General features: G+C 37.1%; 1 protein-coding gene and 1 long non-coding RNA gene across 2 annotated transcripts in view; one reads left to right on the top strand and one right to left on the bottom strand.

Moving 5' to 3' along the window:
- Positions 1-484: 484 nt before the first annotated feature.
- The window catches only part of LOC118279332 (cell adhesion molecule Dscam2-like), a 101,519-nt gene continuing 83,766 nt past the window's right edge, over positions 485-18,237 (bottom strand). The window contains exons 28-32 of the mRNA XM_050698506.1: positions 15,584-15,701; positions 13,966-14,120; positions 12,398-12,511; positions 3,047-3,124; positions 485-696 (exon numbers count right to left, since the gene is read on the bottom strand). Coding sequence (XP_050554463.1) covers positions 668-696; positions 3,047-3,124; positions 12,398-12,511; positions 13,966-14,120; positions 15,584-15,701 — 494 coding nt within the window. The 3' untranslated portion in view covers positions 485-667. The remainder of the gene's footprint in view (positions 697-3,046; positions 3,125-12,397; positions 12,512-13,965; positions 14,121-15,583; positions 15,702-18,237) is intronic.
- Positions 10,379-18,237, top strand: part of LOC126911425 (uncharacterized) — a 32,591-nt gene continuing 24,732 nt past the window's right edge. The window contains exon 1 of the long non-coding RNA XR_007705977.1: positions 10,379-10,529. This is a non-coding gene — a long non-coding RNA (uncharacterized LOC126911425). The remainder of the gene's footprint in view (positions 10,530-18,237) is intronic.

The raw sequence follows: 18,237 nt of genomic DNA, 5'->3' as shown, positions 1-18,237 counted from the left end.
TATGAAAACTAAACTAAACAACAGATTAACCTTAAGACGGTCGTTATTACGGTTCATTATGGCTTAACAGGTGTATTTGGTTTGAATATTAGTCGTTTGGCCATCTTATGATAACAGATTGATATTGTCTTCTAGACTTCTTTACAATAAGTAATACTTTCAAAAAATTATACAAATTAATTTTATATCTAAAGAATAAATAAATATGATTAGGCTTTTATATATTATCCGTTGTAACTCATGTAAGCCAAAATATAAGGTAAACATTTTTTTGAAGACGATGCGTCCCGAATACATAAACAAACTGTTATAGACCCCGCAATGTTTATTGAATAAACTATTTTTGTAAGCAATATTTAAAAACAAAAACGTCATTCAATTTTCAATTAGAACATACGACTCTCTGACAAAACTTTTCGAACGTTCGACTGGTTTCAACCCACGAACGGGATTCATAATCACAAGCAGACTGCGTGGTGACAAACTTCATGTACTCTAATCAATTTTAGTAAGTCACAGAATAGTCATTTATTTAACCTTTAATGTATTTCACAGTATTACAATAATTATTTCAGATACTATTGTTGATATGCCTAAAGTAAAAATTTACTATTACCTAAACATTTTCTTGATAAATTAGGTTTCAATTTAATGCCTAATTTTCTTGTTATCTATGATGCGGCGTTCGACAGTGACCTGTAACAAAGAAATATGGGATTTAAGTATGAGTATTTAAAGTTTTTTTTTGACTTAGTTTTAGTGAGGTTACCGGAGGCCCAATTCCCCCCTTCTCAATCCCCGATTCCCCAATAACCCTTAAATTTTTAACCCCGGCAACGCAATTGTAACGCGTCTGGTGTTTCAAGTGTCCATGGGCGGCGGCGATTGCTAAGCATCAGGTGATACGTCTGCTCGTTTACATGTTCCATAGAAAAATACTAAAATTACTTTATTATGCGACTAACTCCTAGATCAACCCGATACAAACAAATGTAAATCAAGGAATTTAAGATTTTTTGGTAGAAAAACTATTCTTGATGTAGCATGTGGCAACGGTAACCACTCGCGTTCGTCATTGGTTCAGGCCATGGTGCGGAGCGAAGACGAACACTTAGGGTTTGTTCACACAGACCGCCTCGGAAAGGAGAGCAGATTTTTGTCGCGTTGAAAACAGAGTTTTTAGTATTGGTAATAAGGTTTGTTTTTTCATGTGCACTGCTTTTGTCATTAAAAATGCTTGAAGGCAAGCGCCGGCTCCGGCTCCGACCGCGTGCTCTTTCTCACTCGCGCAGCCGATCGGCTCCAAGCGCATCCGCTTTTAAGTCGCTTCTAGCCGGTCTATGTGAAATAGTTGGCGACTCCACTGCGACCGACTCTAAGCCTATACGATCCGGTCTGTGTGAACGGTCCTATAATGTATTTTACTCTGCTTTATCACAAAACATCTAAAGGTCAGTACTCACGTACGGTATTACTTAATCGAGCTAAACTCGATTGCTGATTCGATTGAGCCACGCCGTTCAGTATTCACCAAACAGTTTGAGCCAAAGGATGTCTATCCTTTGAGTAGGCTCGAAGGAAATTACTTTAAACTAACTCCATCGAGCTGGCTCGGTGCGAGCCTTCGAGAATTTAAGCTGTGAGATTTGCGGTCCATACTCTTAAGTAAAAACTCAAAACTTAAACAATTTTAAAACTTTATTAGAAAAATCGCCTTTACATTGCCTAGCGTGGGAAAATATACTCATCTGTCACATTTGATAGCTGTCAGCTGTCAACATGACATTGACACTAATGACGTTAATTTGGTTGATTTTCGTCATCTAACAATAACAAGTGTGAGAGAGATGCTTCGGTACGAATGGGCTGGCTCGACCGGAATGATACCACGGTTTCACAGAAAACCGACGTGAAACAACGTGCGTTGCATTTCGTTGTGTGAGAGAGGTTAGGTTACCCCCAATTACCCCCTTCCCGATCTTCCCAATCACCGATTAACCAACAACCCTTAAATTTATAACCCTCAAAATAGCCGGTAACGTACTTGTAACGCCTCTGGTGTTTCAAGTGTCCATGGGCGGCGACGATTTCTTACCATCAGGCGATCCGTGTGCTCGTTTACCGGCTTATTCCATAAAGAAATTATACTCGACTTCGTGTAATACCGTATGTGAATACGGGCCCTAATTATTACGGGCTATTGATGCTACATAATGAATATTATATCAATTACCCAACAACAATAATAGACTTCGGAAACAGTAATTAAATTAGACATGAATGTAAAACCACTGTTCATCTAATTAGAGGATGCTGTCTGAAATTATTGCCTAAATGATTTGTTACATTATATGATGGGCTAGTTAGACAGGCGCATAGCTTGTAATTAGGATATAATTAGCTTTGATAATAGATGCTGTAATGGTAGTGGACGTACGTACTGAAGGCAACGTACGTAGTTACTAACGGAAGGTTGTTAGTAAGATTCAGGTTTTCAGGTTTTCGAAAAAGCCTTTTTGTTACTTACGAATATAATTCTCGAAGAGAAATTTTAGGGTCAATCTGCATATGAAGTGTGATTCTGCCATTCTTAATATTTACATTAAAGACACTCAAATAATGAAGCATCTAGATATTATATTATTATTATTATATATAGGGGTTAAACAAGCTGACAGATCACCAGTAGGTCTACTCCGGTTCTCGAATGCGAAGTTGCGTTTAATCTTCCGCCGTAAGCGTTAGTGGGTTTTATTAATTTACTAATAAAATTACTAAAAATAACGTTTTATTTTTAATATCTAAATCTATTTATTCATACTTATTTAAACCTATTTATTTGACTTCATTTCATTCGTTCATTTTTGATTCCAAAAGTTCGCAATAAATGGAATTGTAGTATGAAATCTGCGATGTTTCGGTTGAAACTTTGTTTTTTGTTGAATTAGAGTAGACATCCTGATGTTAAGCGATCGGCTCTACTTTGAGGCATAAGTCCGTTGCCAGCCTGCCAACAATAATTCATAAAGGTTTAATAATAACTTACGTCTTGGTACCGCAGTGACTGTAGCCTTTGACGTACTATCACTGTCATCTGACTCCGAACGATTCTGGAAACTCGTTTCTGTGGACAAAGGTACAGAATTAATACTATCATAATATAATCAAACATTGATCTGACTAGTATTTTTTTTCTTTACATACGTTGCCCCACACTAGGATTTTCTCCTGTGTCGTGGGTGCGTTTACAAACATACAAGTTCACATACACATGACACCCAGACCTGAAACAACAATTAGTTGCTCCGTGCGGGAATCGAACACGCTACACGTTACGCAGCAGCCGGTTGCCCAACAACCGCGCCAACCGTGCAGTCGATTCGATTAAAGTGTCTGTTTGTAATATTAAAATATCCGCTTTTTGCTGCATGCACCAAAATTATATTTTTGTCCGTCTGTTTGTTTGTTCTGGCTAATCTCTGAAATTACTTGCACTGATTTTGACGTAACTTTTATTGGCAGGTAGCTGATGAGGTGGGAAAATCATCCAATGACTTGACATTTTAGGCGAGGCAAAAACTCTTCATCTTACTGTCAAACTCTTACTGACTAAAAACCACCCCGTTCCTACACTACCTACTTAGGCTACTTTTAATAGTCACAACGTCGAACGAAGCCGCGGGCATCGTCTAGTTCATAATCTTAATAATCATTAAGCCTCATCACTTCCCATAATCCGTTGATCTGCATGAGATCACCGAGACACTCAATTTTAAAACTAAATAGAAGTGGGGGTATCATCAATTTTATTAAATTACATCAAGATTAATGACCCAAGGAGACGATGCTTGGGGCTGCAAAGTTGGCGATAAGAGATTTATACTGTACCCCTTAGTACGAGTTTGTTTTACGTTTAAAGTGGTCTTAAGGAGAGCGCGTTCGGCGCTGTGATTGGTCGGCTCGAATAAACCAACCAACCAGAGGGCTTAGTACGAGTTTGGTGCGCTCTGATTGGCTGGCTAGAATAAACCAACCAATCAGAGGGCTTAATACGAGTTTGCTGCACTCTGATTGGCTGGCTAGAATAAACCAACCAATCAGAGGGCTTAATACGAGTTTGCTGCACTCTGATTGGCTGGCTAGAATAAACCAACCAATCAGAGGGCTTAGTACGAGTTTGTTTATCGTGTAACGAAATCGAATGAGAGCGCGTTCGTCGCTCTGATTGGCCGGCTCGAATGTACCAACCAATCACAGCGCTGAACGACCTCTCGTTTCGATAAGTGTTCACTTAGTACGAGTTTGCTTTACGTTTAAAGTAAAACAAAGCGTGTTCGACGCTTTGATTCGTTGGTTTATTCTAACCAGCCAAATAGAGCGCAGAACGCGCTTTCGTTTCTATTACTTTAAACGTAGAACAAATTCTTATTAAGGGTACTGATAGGCCGGCTCGAATGAACTAACCAATCAGAGCGCCGAACGCGCTCTTGTTTCGATTACTTTAACCATAAAACAAACTCATACTAAGGGTACTGAGAGGGTTTAGTACATACAATAAAGTTTAGTACATTCTTAGGTACTTAGGATTTGAATTTGGAGTTTGTCGTAAAATTTCTAGTATTAAATATGAAATGGTTTATGTCAATCGTTGAGTGGGGAGTCCGATTTGAAGATTTAAAAGTCGAAGTAACTTAGGCTTATAAATTTTAAACTATAATACTTATATATGTTTAAATTCGTCGTTTAGTCAATTCGACTTAAGCAAGGGTGGAGATTACTACTCAATTAATTCCAACACAAATCTATGTGGGTTATACGGGACCCCGTGACTAATACAGATATAATTGTCTTTTTTATGGAATAAGCCGGCAAACGAACAGACGGATCACCTGATGGTAACCAACGCGCCGCCGCCCAAGGACAATTGAAACACCAGAGGCGTTAGAAATGCGTTGTTGGCGTTTTGGCGGTCAGGAATTTAAGGGTTGTTGAGGAATCGGGGATTGGGAAGATTGGGGAGAGGGGTAATTGGGCCACTGGTAACCTCACTCACACAACGAAACACAACGCAAGTGTTGTTTCACGTCGGTTTTCTGTGACGCTTTGGTATCACTCCGGTCGAGCCGGCCCATTCGTGCCGAAGCATGGCTCTCCCACACTTAAAATGTGTCTGACATTTATGTCGAAGTCTATTCGTACCTTTAGAACAGTAACAACAGTTCTCCTGGCCCCACAAAGTCAGACAGGAAGAGTAATACATAAACTAATTAAATTAAGAAATAAATGTTTCGTCGACTCCGTAATAAAATTGTTTACGGAACAAACACAAAGCGGGAATGTGAGGGAGATGCATGATATAACTGTCTCTGTTCTGCACGAGTGAGCAATAATAAATCATAAACGTAGATAGTAAAGGGGGTTTGTCATAAACGTACGTTTTTAGTTTTTTCTGAGTTGTGTAAGGAAACAGTAGGCTATTCTGTAATAGGGATGATGACGGGGTCCAAAATTAAAAATCTATTTTGTCCGTCAGTTAGGTAATGAAAAAACATTAGACACGTATATTTTTATTTTGTTATATAAGATAACAATACTTAGATAAAACGAATCAAAGTTTAGGAGTGGGAGTAAAAATGACTGACTGCCTCATTGGTCTGGTCGGGCAAATAATAACTGCACTTTTTTCGGTTTTTCAAAAATTTCTCAATAGTAGCACGGAGTCTGGAATTGTGCCCAGTTTATGGCAATAGGCTCATCCCCTATTACATGGGACTTGTAACACAAATGGTAAAAAGTGGGTGTACATTGTATAGCGGCATTACGTGCCGTGATGTGCAAAGACCACTGCCTACGCCTTCGGGGATAAAAGGCGTGACGTTGGTACTTGCCGCTGGTTGTATCTTAAACATTTGTGCCACCATAGAACACAAAACAACAGTGACTAATACTATACGCAACTAAAATAACCATCTAATTATAATTAAAACCAATAATCAATTTCAAAACATCCTGACTGCGTGACAGAGACGAACTTTGATTATCAAAACCTGCATTTGAAGCGACAATTTCAAGTTTGAACCGAAAATTACTTATAGACTTAAAATATAAAATTTTCGCCCAACAAAACTTTGATTAATAATCTTGGAAAGCAATCTAACTTGAGACGAACGGTAATTAAAAAAGATTTATGAAACTTGAACGTTTGAAATTGATTAACATAAATGTCAAAAATTGTCTCTCCGTATTTTCGTTTGAGAATATTCGGTCGATTTCTACGAATTTTTTTGAAGTTATCTTTTGAATTTGTGGATTATATTGTAGTGAATTAACATATATGTTTGGCTTTTTGTCTGTGTAGGGGTGGGCAGAGTTAGACAGAAGTACAATGTAATAATCCACCAGTTATGTTATAAAAAACTACTACAGATTTTGTATAATAATAATATATCGTCACGCCTTTAATCCCCGAAGGGGTAGGCAGAGGTGCACGTTATGGCACGTAATGTCACTGTACAATGTACACCCACTTTTCACCGTTTGTGTTATAAGTCCCATGTAACAGGGAGTGAGCCTATTGCCATATACTGGACACAATTCCAGACTCCGTGCTACTACTGAGAAATTTTCGAAAAACCGAAAAAAACCCAGCAATACCTTGCCCGACCCTAGAATCGAACCCGAGTCCCCTTGTCCGGAAGTCGCACTTGCGACCACTCGACCAACGCGGCAGTCAGTCAGTTAAACTTTTTGCGTTTTAATACTGTTTCAATATTGTACATTTAATATTAGTAAAATTGAGTAATTTAATTTTAATAATTAACGTTATACATAATAACTGCAATACAAAATCACTTTAATTAACAATTGACGATAAATTGAAATGAATTAAATTATGACTAAAATAATACATATTATTAATTTCTTTAATATGTTATTTTTGATAGTTGGATGTTTAACGGATGGATAACTCTTATGTGGCATTACACTCTACAAACTCACGACCAATTACAAGGGGCTTACAACAAAAATTGTGAAAAGTGGGTGTACATTGTATAGTGGCATTACGTGCCATACTGAGCACCTCTGCCTACCCTTTCGGGGTTAAAGGGCGTGACGATATAAAAAAACTCTACAAACTCCAAAAGACTTTAAACTGCTGCGGACTACCTAGCGGGTTACCGGGGCTCCGGCTCGACAAGCAGGAGTAGGAACGGGATGGTTTTTAGTCAGTAAGAGCCTGACACTCTCTTTCGCCTCGCCTATGGCAGGAAATGAAATTGAATGAATGTCCCTAAACAAAAGACCCGTTTTTTTAAAAAAAGATCTGATTGTGATGATTGAAATACTTAAGTAAATCAAAATGTTCTTGAGATAAAGAGTTTTGACATATAAACCCAGAAATTGATGAACTGGAAGACTGGTATAACGGGTAGACCAACAGTCCAACACACCGACACATCACAGACAGACACACGTACAAGGTCGCAGATAAAAGCTACCTCAAAAATGTAATAGACTTTACAAAAATATATCTCGAACTACATACGAGTACAGATAATTTTAGAACACCTTATATAAAATATGTATAAGGTAACAAAATATACATAACAAAAATGATTTACAGAGAATCTTCTCCTGTACCTACCAACTAAAGGAATTCAATTAATGATAACAACGTTCTAGAATTTGAATGGCTTTCATTTGAAATGTCAACTTGAAATATAGGAGCGGGCTCTGTCTCATAATTCAAACGAAATGCGATAACTGGCGCCGATTTGTTAACTTTCTCTAGAAGTGTCGTCGACTGTTTTAAATTTTGAATGACTTTTGTTCTGTTTTTGTAAAGGGTATTTTGTTTTTTGCTGAAGGTTTTATTTATAAAATGTGTTAGAGTGACTGGTATTTGCTGTTACACTTTTTACCAGTTATGTTATAAATATAAAACATACTGTATGTCTTATGAAAAAATTATGAATGAGTTGAACGAAAGAAGTATCGTAGGTAATATTCGTAGCAATTTGCGTTCCATTGTAGATATATGTGTGTATGTATGAATTAATTTAATGTAATAAAGGATTAGCTACAACTCCAGACTTAGTGCCACCACATGATTTTTCCAAGAAAAGACGAAAACTCTCAGACTTTTAGTGACTAAAAACCACCCCGTTCCTTGTCCTGAATTGAGCCGGAGCCTAGGTAACCTGTTACGTTGTCCGTAGCTCCTACGTAAACGACAATCTTGAAGTATCTTTCACAAAACCTTAACAATAAAACAATGTCTTATCCAGTCTCAAAACAAAGATAATCCATGTGAACAATACACCCGAGCGATTGCAAGCTCAGTTACATAACAATCGTTAAATCGCCTCACTTCGAGTCCTGAATATTGAATAGGATGTACTGGAACAGATTTATATTGTCTGTCCAAATCGTATTGTTCCAAATTAATCATTGTAGCCTCACTTTCATGTATTATATTAAAATTGTTATTATTACCTAGTTGCTGTTCGTGACTTGGGTCGCGTGTTAAAATTTATATGTAGTTCTGATGAAGTTTTGGGTATTTTTAAAGAGTAACGAATGGAGTTTCTTTGTCTTTCTTCTCCATTTGATGCACTTTGGTACGAGCTTCATTGAGAGACAGACTATTTATTTATTTGTTGACATTTAAAAAGTACCTATTTATTGTTTACACACCAGAGGCATTACAAATGCGTTGTCGGTCTTTTGAGGGTTAGGAATATAAAGATTGTCGGTGATCGGGCATACGTGAAATTAACACTTACTTTCATCAATAAAATTATGTTAAGAATATATAATAATGTAAAGTAATCCTTTTGTCGTATACCACAATTACCTACAAATACTTACCTACTACAGGCGTTTGAAGCTTTAAATTCAAACGCCTGTGCAAAATCCAAAAATACACAAAGCCTTTCTTGAACCAAAAATTTGAACCTCAAACACTATTTTGCAGTCTGCCTATGAGCATTCATCTAACACTGAGACATTAGTTGCCTGTCCAACTGCTACTCTGTAGAATAATTAATCACTCTAGCCAACACAATATGAATTCTAAAGATTTAGGCACAGTGACGAAATTTCAGGAATTCCTACAATCTGCTTTTGTATGTCGATTTTAATTAAGGATATTAAATATTTTGTTGAAAGGGCGATGTCTGTAGGCTTTGCTATTAAGATATTCTCAGAATTCAATCTTGAGTTTTAGGTATGGGCTTATGCTGGTGATGTTATTTTTGGTATTGTGAGATGAGATCGCTGCCATTTTGTTTAATGGAATCTTGAGACCTTTTGGGAATCATATATTTGATTGTCTTAGATGACATAAGTGTTTGGTTATATTAGCTTCAAAAGTACCTGACACGGCTTTAATGAGAGGTAGTGTTGTGTTTTGAAGATTACAAAAGTAAATATTAATTATGAGTAATTATTATTTTCATACAAAAAACAATATGTTTGTATTTGTTATGAAAGAGCTATCTCTTTCACTGTCTCTGTGACACGCATTTGTGAACCACTTTACGTAGAGTAGAGTCGATGTTTATTTAACTTATTTATGTTTTCAAATTGAAATAGCTGGTCCGGGGTACGAAATCTACTTCAAACACATTCACCACCTCCCGTTAGAGCCATGGCAGACGCCGAGGTACTTTTAGAACACATTATATGTACACACACATTAGACAGATATTTTTGAATCATGCAAAAGATGTTTTAAACGTTATTCATTTGACTGCTGTAGACAGTTATAAAATCGATAACCACATAGAAACGTTTCAAAAACTAACAATCAAAGCTGACCAAAGCTAAGTCAGACTAAGTAATAATATATTTAAAAAAATAACTCAAATAATTCAGACAATAGAGAGTATTACATCTAAAAGTTAACATGCGCGGTCAGACAAAACATACATTACGATTTAATTGCTTTTGTGTAACGCAGAGTATTCGCAAATACACACAGAAGTAAAATACATATATTTTAATGAACACAAAGCACTATTATAATTATCTAGCTCAGTAGCCAATTAAGTTATTCAAAGCGAAAATTTTCATATTTCATTTTAATTTTCAAAATTTCATATATTTTGGAGCTGGTTGTAAAATATTATTTGGTTGTTTGTTGAGTGTATATCAGAGGGCTTAATATGAGTTTGCTTTACGTCTAACGAGGTCGAAACGAGACTACGTTCGGCGCTCCGATTGGTTGGTTCATTGGAGCCAGCCAATTACAGCGCCAATAACAAGAAAAGGTGGTACTAAATGAGTTTTATCTGTCTGTATATATAAAACTCTTCTTTTAATGAGTGACTCAGTCAGTCGACTGACAACGCCCAGCTAAAATTATCGACCTTTTTTTTTTTTTTTTTTTTTTTTGAGGGGGGAAAATCATCCAATGACTTTTCTCGCCTTGGGCGAGGCGAGAGGGAGTGTCAGACTCTTACTGACTAAAAACCACCCCGTTCCTTCTCCTGCTTTTCGAGCCGGAGCCCCGGTAAACCCGCTAGGTAGTCCGCAGCTCCGGATCAGGCATCAGCCCTGCTGGGCCCCATCTGTGGTGGTCTGATGGCTCTTTGAGGCGCGCGCGGAACGCGACGCGCCGCACGCACGGGTCTGGTTCTGTTCGGGCGGTGAGCTACCCTTGCTCGCCGTCCGCAGGCCCGCACTTACGGTGGCCGGAGATCGTCTCGCGATCCCCGACGCCCGGACTGTCTCTCGCGACGGCTGGGGCGTGAGGAGGTTTGTTCTCTCACGCGCCCCGCCTCCTCCTTAGCTAGCATGACTGCTTCGCAGAAGGAGGAGACGGCATCCCAGTCCCTCTCGCTCCGCACCATGGCCTGAACCAGTGCCGGGCGCGAGAGGTAGCCGTCGCCGACCACATCCCTGAGGACTTGGCGGTGCTCAGCCCACGCAGGGCACACCGCCACCGTATGTTCTACCGTGTCCTCCGGGCGGTCCTCACAGTGATGACACCCGGGCGTTTCCTCCCGCCCAATAAGGAACAGGAACCTACCGAAACTCCCATGTCCGGTAAGCACCTGCGTCAGGCGGTAGGTGAGGACGCCGTGGCGCCTCTCTAGCCACTCCTCAAAGAGGGGACTTACCGCTGCGATGACAGCGAGCCCAGCCCTCGGTTGCGACAGTCGTTGCTGCCATTCCGCCATGAGATCGCGCCGGAGCTCGTCCCGCCACGCACAGATCTGGCGCGGCAGTGGAGTTTCGCCCCGGCGACACGCGTCGGCGCGCAAACTGAACACGCGCGCGAGCACCTTCGCCTCCAAATCCCACGGCGGTAATCCGGCAAGGAGGTTCGCCGCCTCCCCGGAGATCGTGCGATATCCACGGATCACTCGGATGGCCATGACCCTCTGAGACGTGAGCAGCGTCCGAGCTGGCCGCCGCATCAGGTTCGGCGCCCACACAGGGGCGCCGTAGAGGGCCATGGACCGCACGAAAAATTATCGACCTAGGAAGGTGAAACTTGGCACGTATGTTTCTTGAGGAGTGTAGGGGGAAACGCGAGAATCACCTATATGAGTGTTCTAAGAGACGCGTCCGCGACACGTTGCGGGCAGAAGACAGATATTATTAAGAATAGCTAACTAATAAGTGTACTACTTAATTTAGCCCTTTAGGGAATAAAAATAGTCGATACATTTTCCATTACAAAATTTTCCTATGACATCTACCAGGAAATCCATTATGCGATTCTATTTCATATATGTTCACTTTGTAAATAGATAAAGTCTCATTAATGGTACATACGTCTGTGAGTGGTTGGACGAGAAATTCATTATTATTTGAAACGCCTAATTATGCACATATATGAATTAGTAATGAACGAACGAGTCATTTATTGTTTTCGCTTTGTTACGTAATTTTGTGCATTGGTGATTTCGATTCATTAGTAAAGCCTTCCATTACTGTTTCGTTATTAATTTATTTGGTCGATTGTTTTAGTTCGTTTGTAGCTTTGCTGGTTGATTGAAATCTGTGACTACTTTTTATTTTTATGGGATAAGCTCGCCACAACCTTCAATAACGCTGCTACTCTTGTAAACCAGGATCTACAGTAGACACAACCATAAAAATACCATAATACGGAACACTAAGAGCGGCGCATCTCAGGGACCTGAATGACTGTCTTAGATCCCGCGACGAAATAGATCAGAAGATGTTATTAGAGAAGAAGAACAAGAAAACTGTGACTACTGTTTGGAAGTCAAAATATGGCAAATGTTTTTGATTATGTTTTGGTCCCAAAATCATTCCTTGTGGAACTTCACCCAATTCATAAGGATAACCTAATACACTGAGTGTAACACAGGATCTTATAAGTCTTAAAACGTATTTATAATACTGATAATTCACTTACCGGTATCAAATCTAGGCCTACTAGGTAATCTGCTAGGCAGGTCTTGATTTTCCACGTGGTCAAACGTTCTGAAGCCCAAAGCGAATTCCGCATATGGACTTATCTCGAACATTTCTGGGAATAAAATGAATTTTTATAGTTCTTGTATGTTATTTAACTATTACATAAATCAACTATGTAAGGTTTTCTTAAATTATCTGCCACGGTTTTAATGGGAGATAATGTTGTGTTTGAAGATTAGAATGGTAAATATTAAATTATAGATTATGAATATTTTTTTTTTCATACAAAATAATTAAAGAGTCTCTTTCACTATCTCTGTCGCATCGTGCGTATTTGTAAACCACTTTGCACAGGGTAGAGTCAATGTTTATTTAACATCTTTATGTTCTCAAATTGAAATAACTGGTCCATGATACGAAATTTCTTCAATATTGTAATGATCAAACACAACACTAGTTTTCATTGAAGCCGAAGCAAATAATTTTAGAACGCCTTAGATAAATCATAATAACCTAGATTATAATGCATTTAGTAAATATATTAATGAAAATACTGATAGTACGTTAAAGTATACTAGTCTCAGACTAGTCTCAGACTAGTATAGATAGTACAGTTTCTAGCCATTTGTCCACCGTTTCTGCCAGGCCAACTTATTACTCATCTAACAATGAAATTTGAACATTGAAGTATCACTAATAAAGTTTAAATTACAAGAACACTATTCCAAACCTATCATAGAAAATTTAATAATAATAAAATAGTAGGAGCTATGAAATGGAAAAGACTGGATGCGGCGATAAAGGAGATATTATGACAGAATTTATGAAGGATATAAGTAGTAAAATGTGAAAAGTGGATTTGATCAAAGTAGTAACTTAGATGGTCCTTGAAATGGTGAGATTTGATCATTTTGAGAAACCCTTAGTAAAAAGGTCTAGTTTTCGAAAATAGTTTTTCCGTATAAGACGTATCTATTTTGTGGCAAAGTAAAAGAATCGTAGAGGTAAAATCAAAACTTAGGACTTTTAAATGTCAGTTATAGCATCTCAAGAGAATTATTCTCTACCGTTGCGCCAGTGAAAAGTGATTATTGATACATCATGTAAATATATTTTTTTTTTGCGTTGAAAAGCCTGCTTTTTTGCCAACAAGTTTTAGTTAATACAATTGTTGACAAAAATACAGGCTATCTAAAAACTAATGCAGATGAGATCCAATTTTATTTTCCCGTAATGACAGTTGAATCAGTGACAGCTACTTTACATACTAAAATTAATTTCACGCATGCGCAGTGGATGCGGAAGACTAAGGGGGAGGCCTTTGTTCAGCAGTGGACGTCTCTCGGCTGATGATGATGACTATGCATATTATTCTGTCTTTCTTGGAAATTAAATTCCTAACCCCTAAAAAGCCGGCAACGCATTTGTAACACCTCTGGTGTTTCAAGTGTTCATGGGCGGCGGCGATTGCTTACCATCAGGTGATACGTCTGCTCGTTTACCGGCGTGTATCATTTTTTTTTGTATATTAGTTTATTATTCTATATGTATATTGTTAAAACTTACCATTTTTGCTAGATTTCCTATTATGTACTGGTGATGTGTATATTCTTGGCGCATGCGCGTACCGCTCCTTGTGTTCCGATTGAGACGCTACGCTCTCATTCCGGGACTTGACTTCGTCGGCGATGGAGTGTCGGTACTGCGATGTGTAGTTTTGTCTGTTTAGACAAAATAACGATAGATTAATTACAAATATATACATCTTATATATATAGCAAACCCGAGCGAACTCCGTTTCGCCACCAATGATTTTCCCTGTTTTCCTGTTTTTTCCTGAATTTTCTTTGCTATAAACCTAACGGAGCCCGAGACCTTGCCAACGAATGCATAATCGTGGAAATCGGGTGGTGCTTTCTGGAGTTATAGCCTCAGGAAGAAAAACCCGACTTATTTTTATATTGTAACAAATTATATATTTAGTTATAGTGTAACAAAAAGGGAGTATACGTAACGATACGGGAAGGGTTTTTTAAACTCTTGTTTTCATGGTACGAAGTTATGAATTTTTCCAACACGTAAAATTCTGGCAGAAGAAATGTGTCGTAATATTAGCGAGTGATCCCTGTAGTGTTGTGATACGCTTGTATGATTTAAAATCAAGAACCATGCGACACTAAGTATTTGGTATCAATTTTTTTTAAACGCATGTTAATCTGAAACTTTGTGTAGAGATTCTATTCAACCCGTATTCTTCAGTGCTTCTTGATGTATATGGGTATTTTGTTACACGCTGTATAAAATACATTTTGCCAATCAAATCGACGAATTTATAACGAGTAATTACATGAGTTCGTATAGGAGCATAATTAATTTTTGTTTGTGGATAATGTGAGCGTGTAAACACAAATTATAGTGTTTGTTTGTAATTATTGAATATTATATTAAGTGAACTGTTTTGTTCTAGTTAATTGAATGTAATGTACCTATTGTTGGGCTATGGCTTGTGTAACAGTAAATTGTGTTTTAATAGAGCATATTGGATTTCACCACGGTAGCTAGCTATGCCAGTCTGAATAAAGGCATAAAATAAAAGGTAGAAAGATGAAATTTCTTTAAAGATCTTCTTTTTTCATTACAGTTAATTACTCATATTTGTCTATACAAACACTAAAAAAAATCTTCTTGAGAATTGAGACTTCTTGTTGGACATTCGCACTCGTTATAGATCTACTAAAATTGGGTTTGTTTAACCCTAGTGGGTAATTTTGACCCCCCCCCCCTTTCAACCCAATAAAAAACGGAAACTTACGCTTTATTCTAGATTCCTATTGATTAGATTGTTCTCACATAGTTGAAGTAATCAAAACAATGTTAAACAAGAATTGTATTTGGAATCTGATTGAAAAAGAGTCCTATGGAGTCCTTTTCGTTCTTTTCTATAGGAATCTACACTTTGGAACGAGTAAATAGCTTCATTAGACTTACTGACAGAGATATTTTTAATATGATTATATTTGTTTTGACGATCCAAAGTGCCTCCCTGGTCTATTTGAAATAATTTTGACTTTAGATTGGGATCAAAAATAACTAGAATTTACCCGGGACGTACTTTTTTCCTCAAATCTATGTAAAGGTAGAAACAACAGTAAAAGAAATACATAAAGAAGGAACAATTACTTACCGATGTCTTTTGAAGAGTATACAGAAGAATGCCATGAGACATATGACAAGGAGTATGGAGCTGCAGATGATGACCAGCATGTTCAAGTCGAACAGATCTGATGGTGGACCGATTTCCTCTGTAACAAAGATAGGCGTTATTTTGCTGCTTATTATTCTATTTTTATTATTGCTTTGTCTTTTAACACATTAAACGCCGTGGTGACGTTAGCGGAGGATTTGCCTTTAACAGTTTTCTATTGGCCGTCAAAGACTTAATCAGGACGTTAAGACGTCGGTAAGATTAATAAGTTTTTATAGGATGACTGGTAATTAGTGAAGGATATTTAAACACGTGATTCTACTCATAATTACTAACAACTTTCCCAAAAAATCCTTTTTTGTAAACTTATTAGTTTTGATTTTATTGTAACTTTCGTGAGACATACTAAATTAATTATTATGATATCGGCTTACTCACTAAGCTAGTCGAGTTCCTCGTCAAAACAATACGTGAGTAAGCCGATAACATAATAATTAACTCATTAGTTTTATTTTTATCACAATAACAAAACAACAAAAAATCATTAGCAGGCACATTTAGTTCAAAAATACCTACTACTCTTTCGATACCGCGGACGCTGCTAACAGCTGATCATGCGAAATGAGTTAGCCGATAACATAATAATTAATTTCTTATGTCTCACTAAAGTTTCAATGAAAAAATGGTTCACTAAATATTCAAGCCAAGAACAGAACCTTATTTATTTACATGCTATATTGTCATTCATATATCACCGTATATTTACTATGAATATATACCATGTAACAGTTACGTATGCAACAATATATTGCAGACATCAATCTAACCTCAAGATAGTGCGATAATATCGCTCCCAGTTGCCTGTGTCAGTAGTGTTCAGAGAGAATACGATATTTGTATGTTAGTTTCAATAGTTCTTGTGTAACATGTATATTGATAGTGATAGTATTACGTAAAATAACGTATCATATAGTAATGTATTTTGTTCTCAAAGGTGACGTGTCACGGTGCAAGTTTGCTCTCAAAATCAAAATCATTTTATTCACATTTAAATAGAGTATTTACAATTGATGTTTCTCGTGTTTCATTATAGTATCTCTAAATTCTATTTAGCCTGTGATATGGCATGTGAACCTAATTTGATAGGTATTTAATTTAGTAATAAACCAGTTAAATTGTCTGTGTGGCGAAATATGTACATTCAAATACAAATAAGAATCAAATATTTTTATAACCCATGTGGTTTATAATCCTACTAGCCAGCCAGCGGCTTTCCCCAATTTGAGTGGGATAAAAAGTAGTCTATGTGTTATTATCATAATCTATCAAAATTCCAAATTACATCTCGATCCCTTCAGTAGTTTTTGCGTGAAAGAGCAAGAAACATTCATACTCACAAACTTTCGGATTTATAATATTAGTTTGATATTGTAATACTCCAGGCAAAGTTGTAGAATATTTTTTAATAGAACTGTGAAACTTGACAATTTGCCCAACTTTGAAGTCAAAAAATTGTTACTCTATCGTGATAACTACATCAAAATATCAAAATGTTACTAAAGCCAACCATTGCCTAGTATTTATTTATTTATTTATACTAGTGGTCGCCTAGTGGCCGAAATTCGACCATATATTATTTAATTTACAATACCACTTAATGTACGTTGAAGGATAATTTTTATTTAACTCAAACTCTTTTATAAAACTCTTTTGATATGAGACGTGAGAATATCATCGCAATGTCTATCGTTTTTGACGTTTTGTCAAATACGATCAGATACTATGCATGTGTGTGTAATGTTTTATTTATTGATTTAATGTACTTTATAAGCATTATTTTTGAAAAATATTAGCGTCCTGCACTTCTCCTACACATAAACTATAAAGTGTACCAAATTTTATGCTCCTACGTCCGCGCAATTATCGTAAAAAGAGGTCCAAAGTTTTTGCATCACGTATTAATATATAGATTCATTTATTTCAGGCTTCATAGGCCCATATCAAATACTATAAACTAATACATTAGAATTTATAAATACTATACATACATTACAAATAATATTACAATAATAAGTTGTGCTTAATAACTACTAATATCAAGGGTACACAGTGACAGCCAAAACAAAATTGGGACTTTAGGAAAAAACAAGGAATTATTATAATAAACAAAAGAACGAACTTGCAAAAGAAATTACGAACTTGTTTAAATCACAAGGCTTTTGGAGAGACCTAAAGAAAATCCCATCAAAAACATCCTGTAAAAAACCCAAGTCTCGCAGTTCAGTCTTTCTACCGTCAAAAGTTGTGAGATCCATGTAATACCAAGTCGGTTAATCTATTTAGTGTCTACTTGAAGGACCTTCTGTCTTAAGTTATTACATAAGTTATTATCATGCCAATATTAAAAATATTTAACGTTTTAAACAAATAGATCGACTTGGACATCGCTTGATTTGATTATTAGTATGTATCACACTACACAGCACGACGGGCCAGCGACCAACAGGAACGAGAGTTTCAATCGCGTGAGGCGCGAGAGACTAAAGAATCTAATATAATATTGTAATATTCATTTTGTTTTCATGCGATGTCCAAGTCGATCTATTTGTTTAAAACGTTAAATATTTTTAATA

Source organism: Spodoptera frugiperda, chromosome 14 (assembly GCF_023101765.2).
Source record: "Spodoptera frugiperda isolate SF20-4 chromosome 14, AGI-APGP_CSIRO_Sfru_2.0, whole genome shotgun sequence".
Classification (NCBI taxonomy): Eukaryota; Metazoa; Arthropoda; class Insecta; order Lepidoptera; family Noctuidae; genus Spodoptera; species Spodoptera frugiperda.
This window is presented reverse-complemented; position numbering and strand designations above follow the sequence as displayed.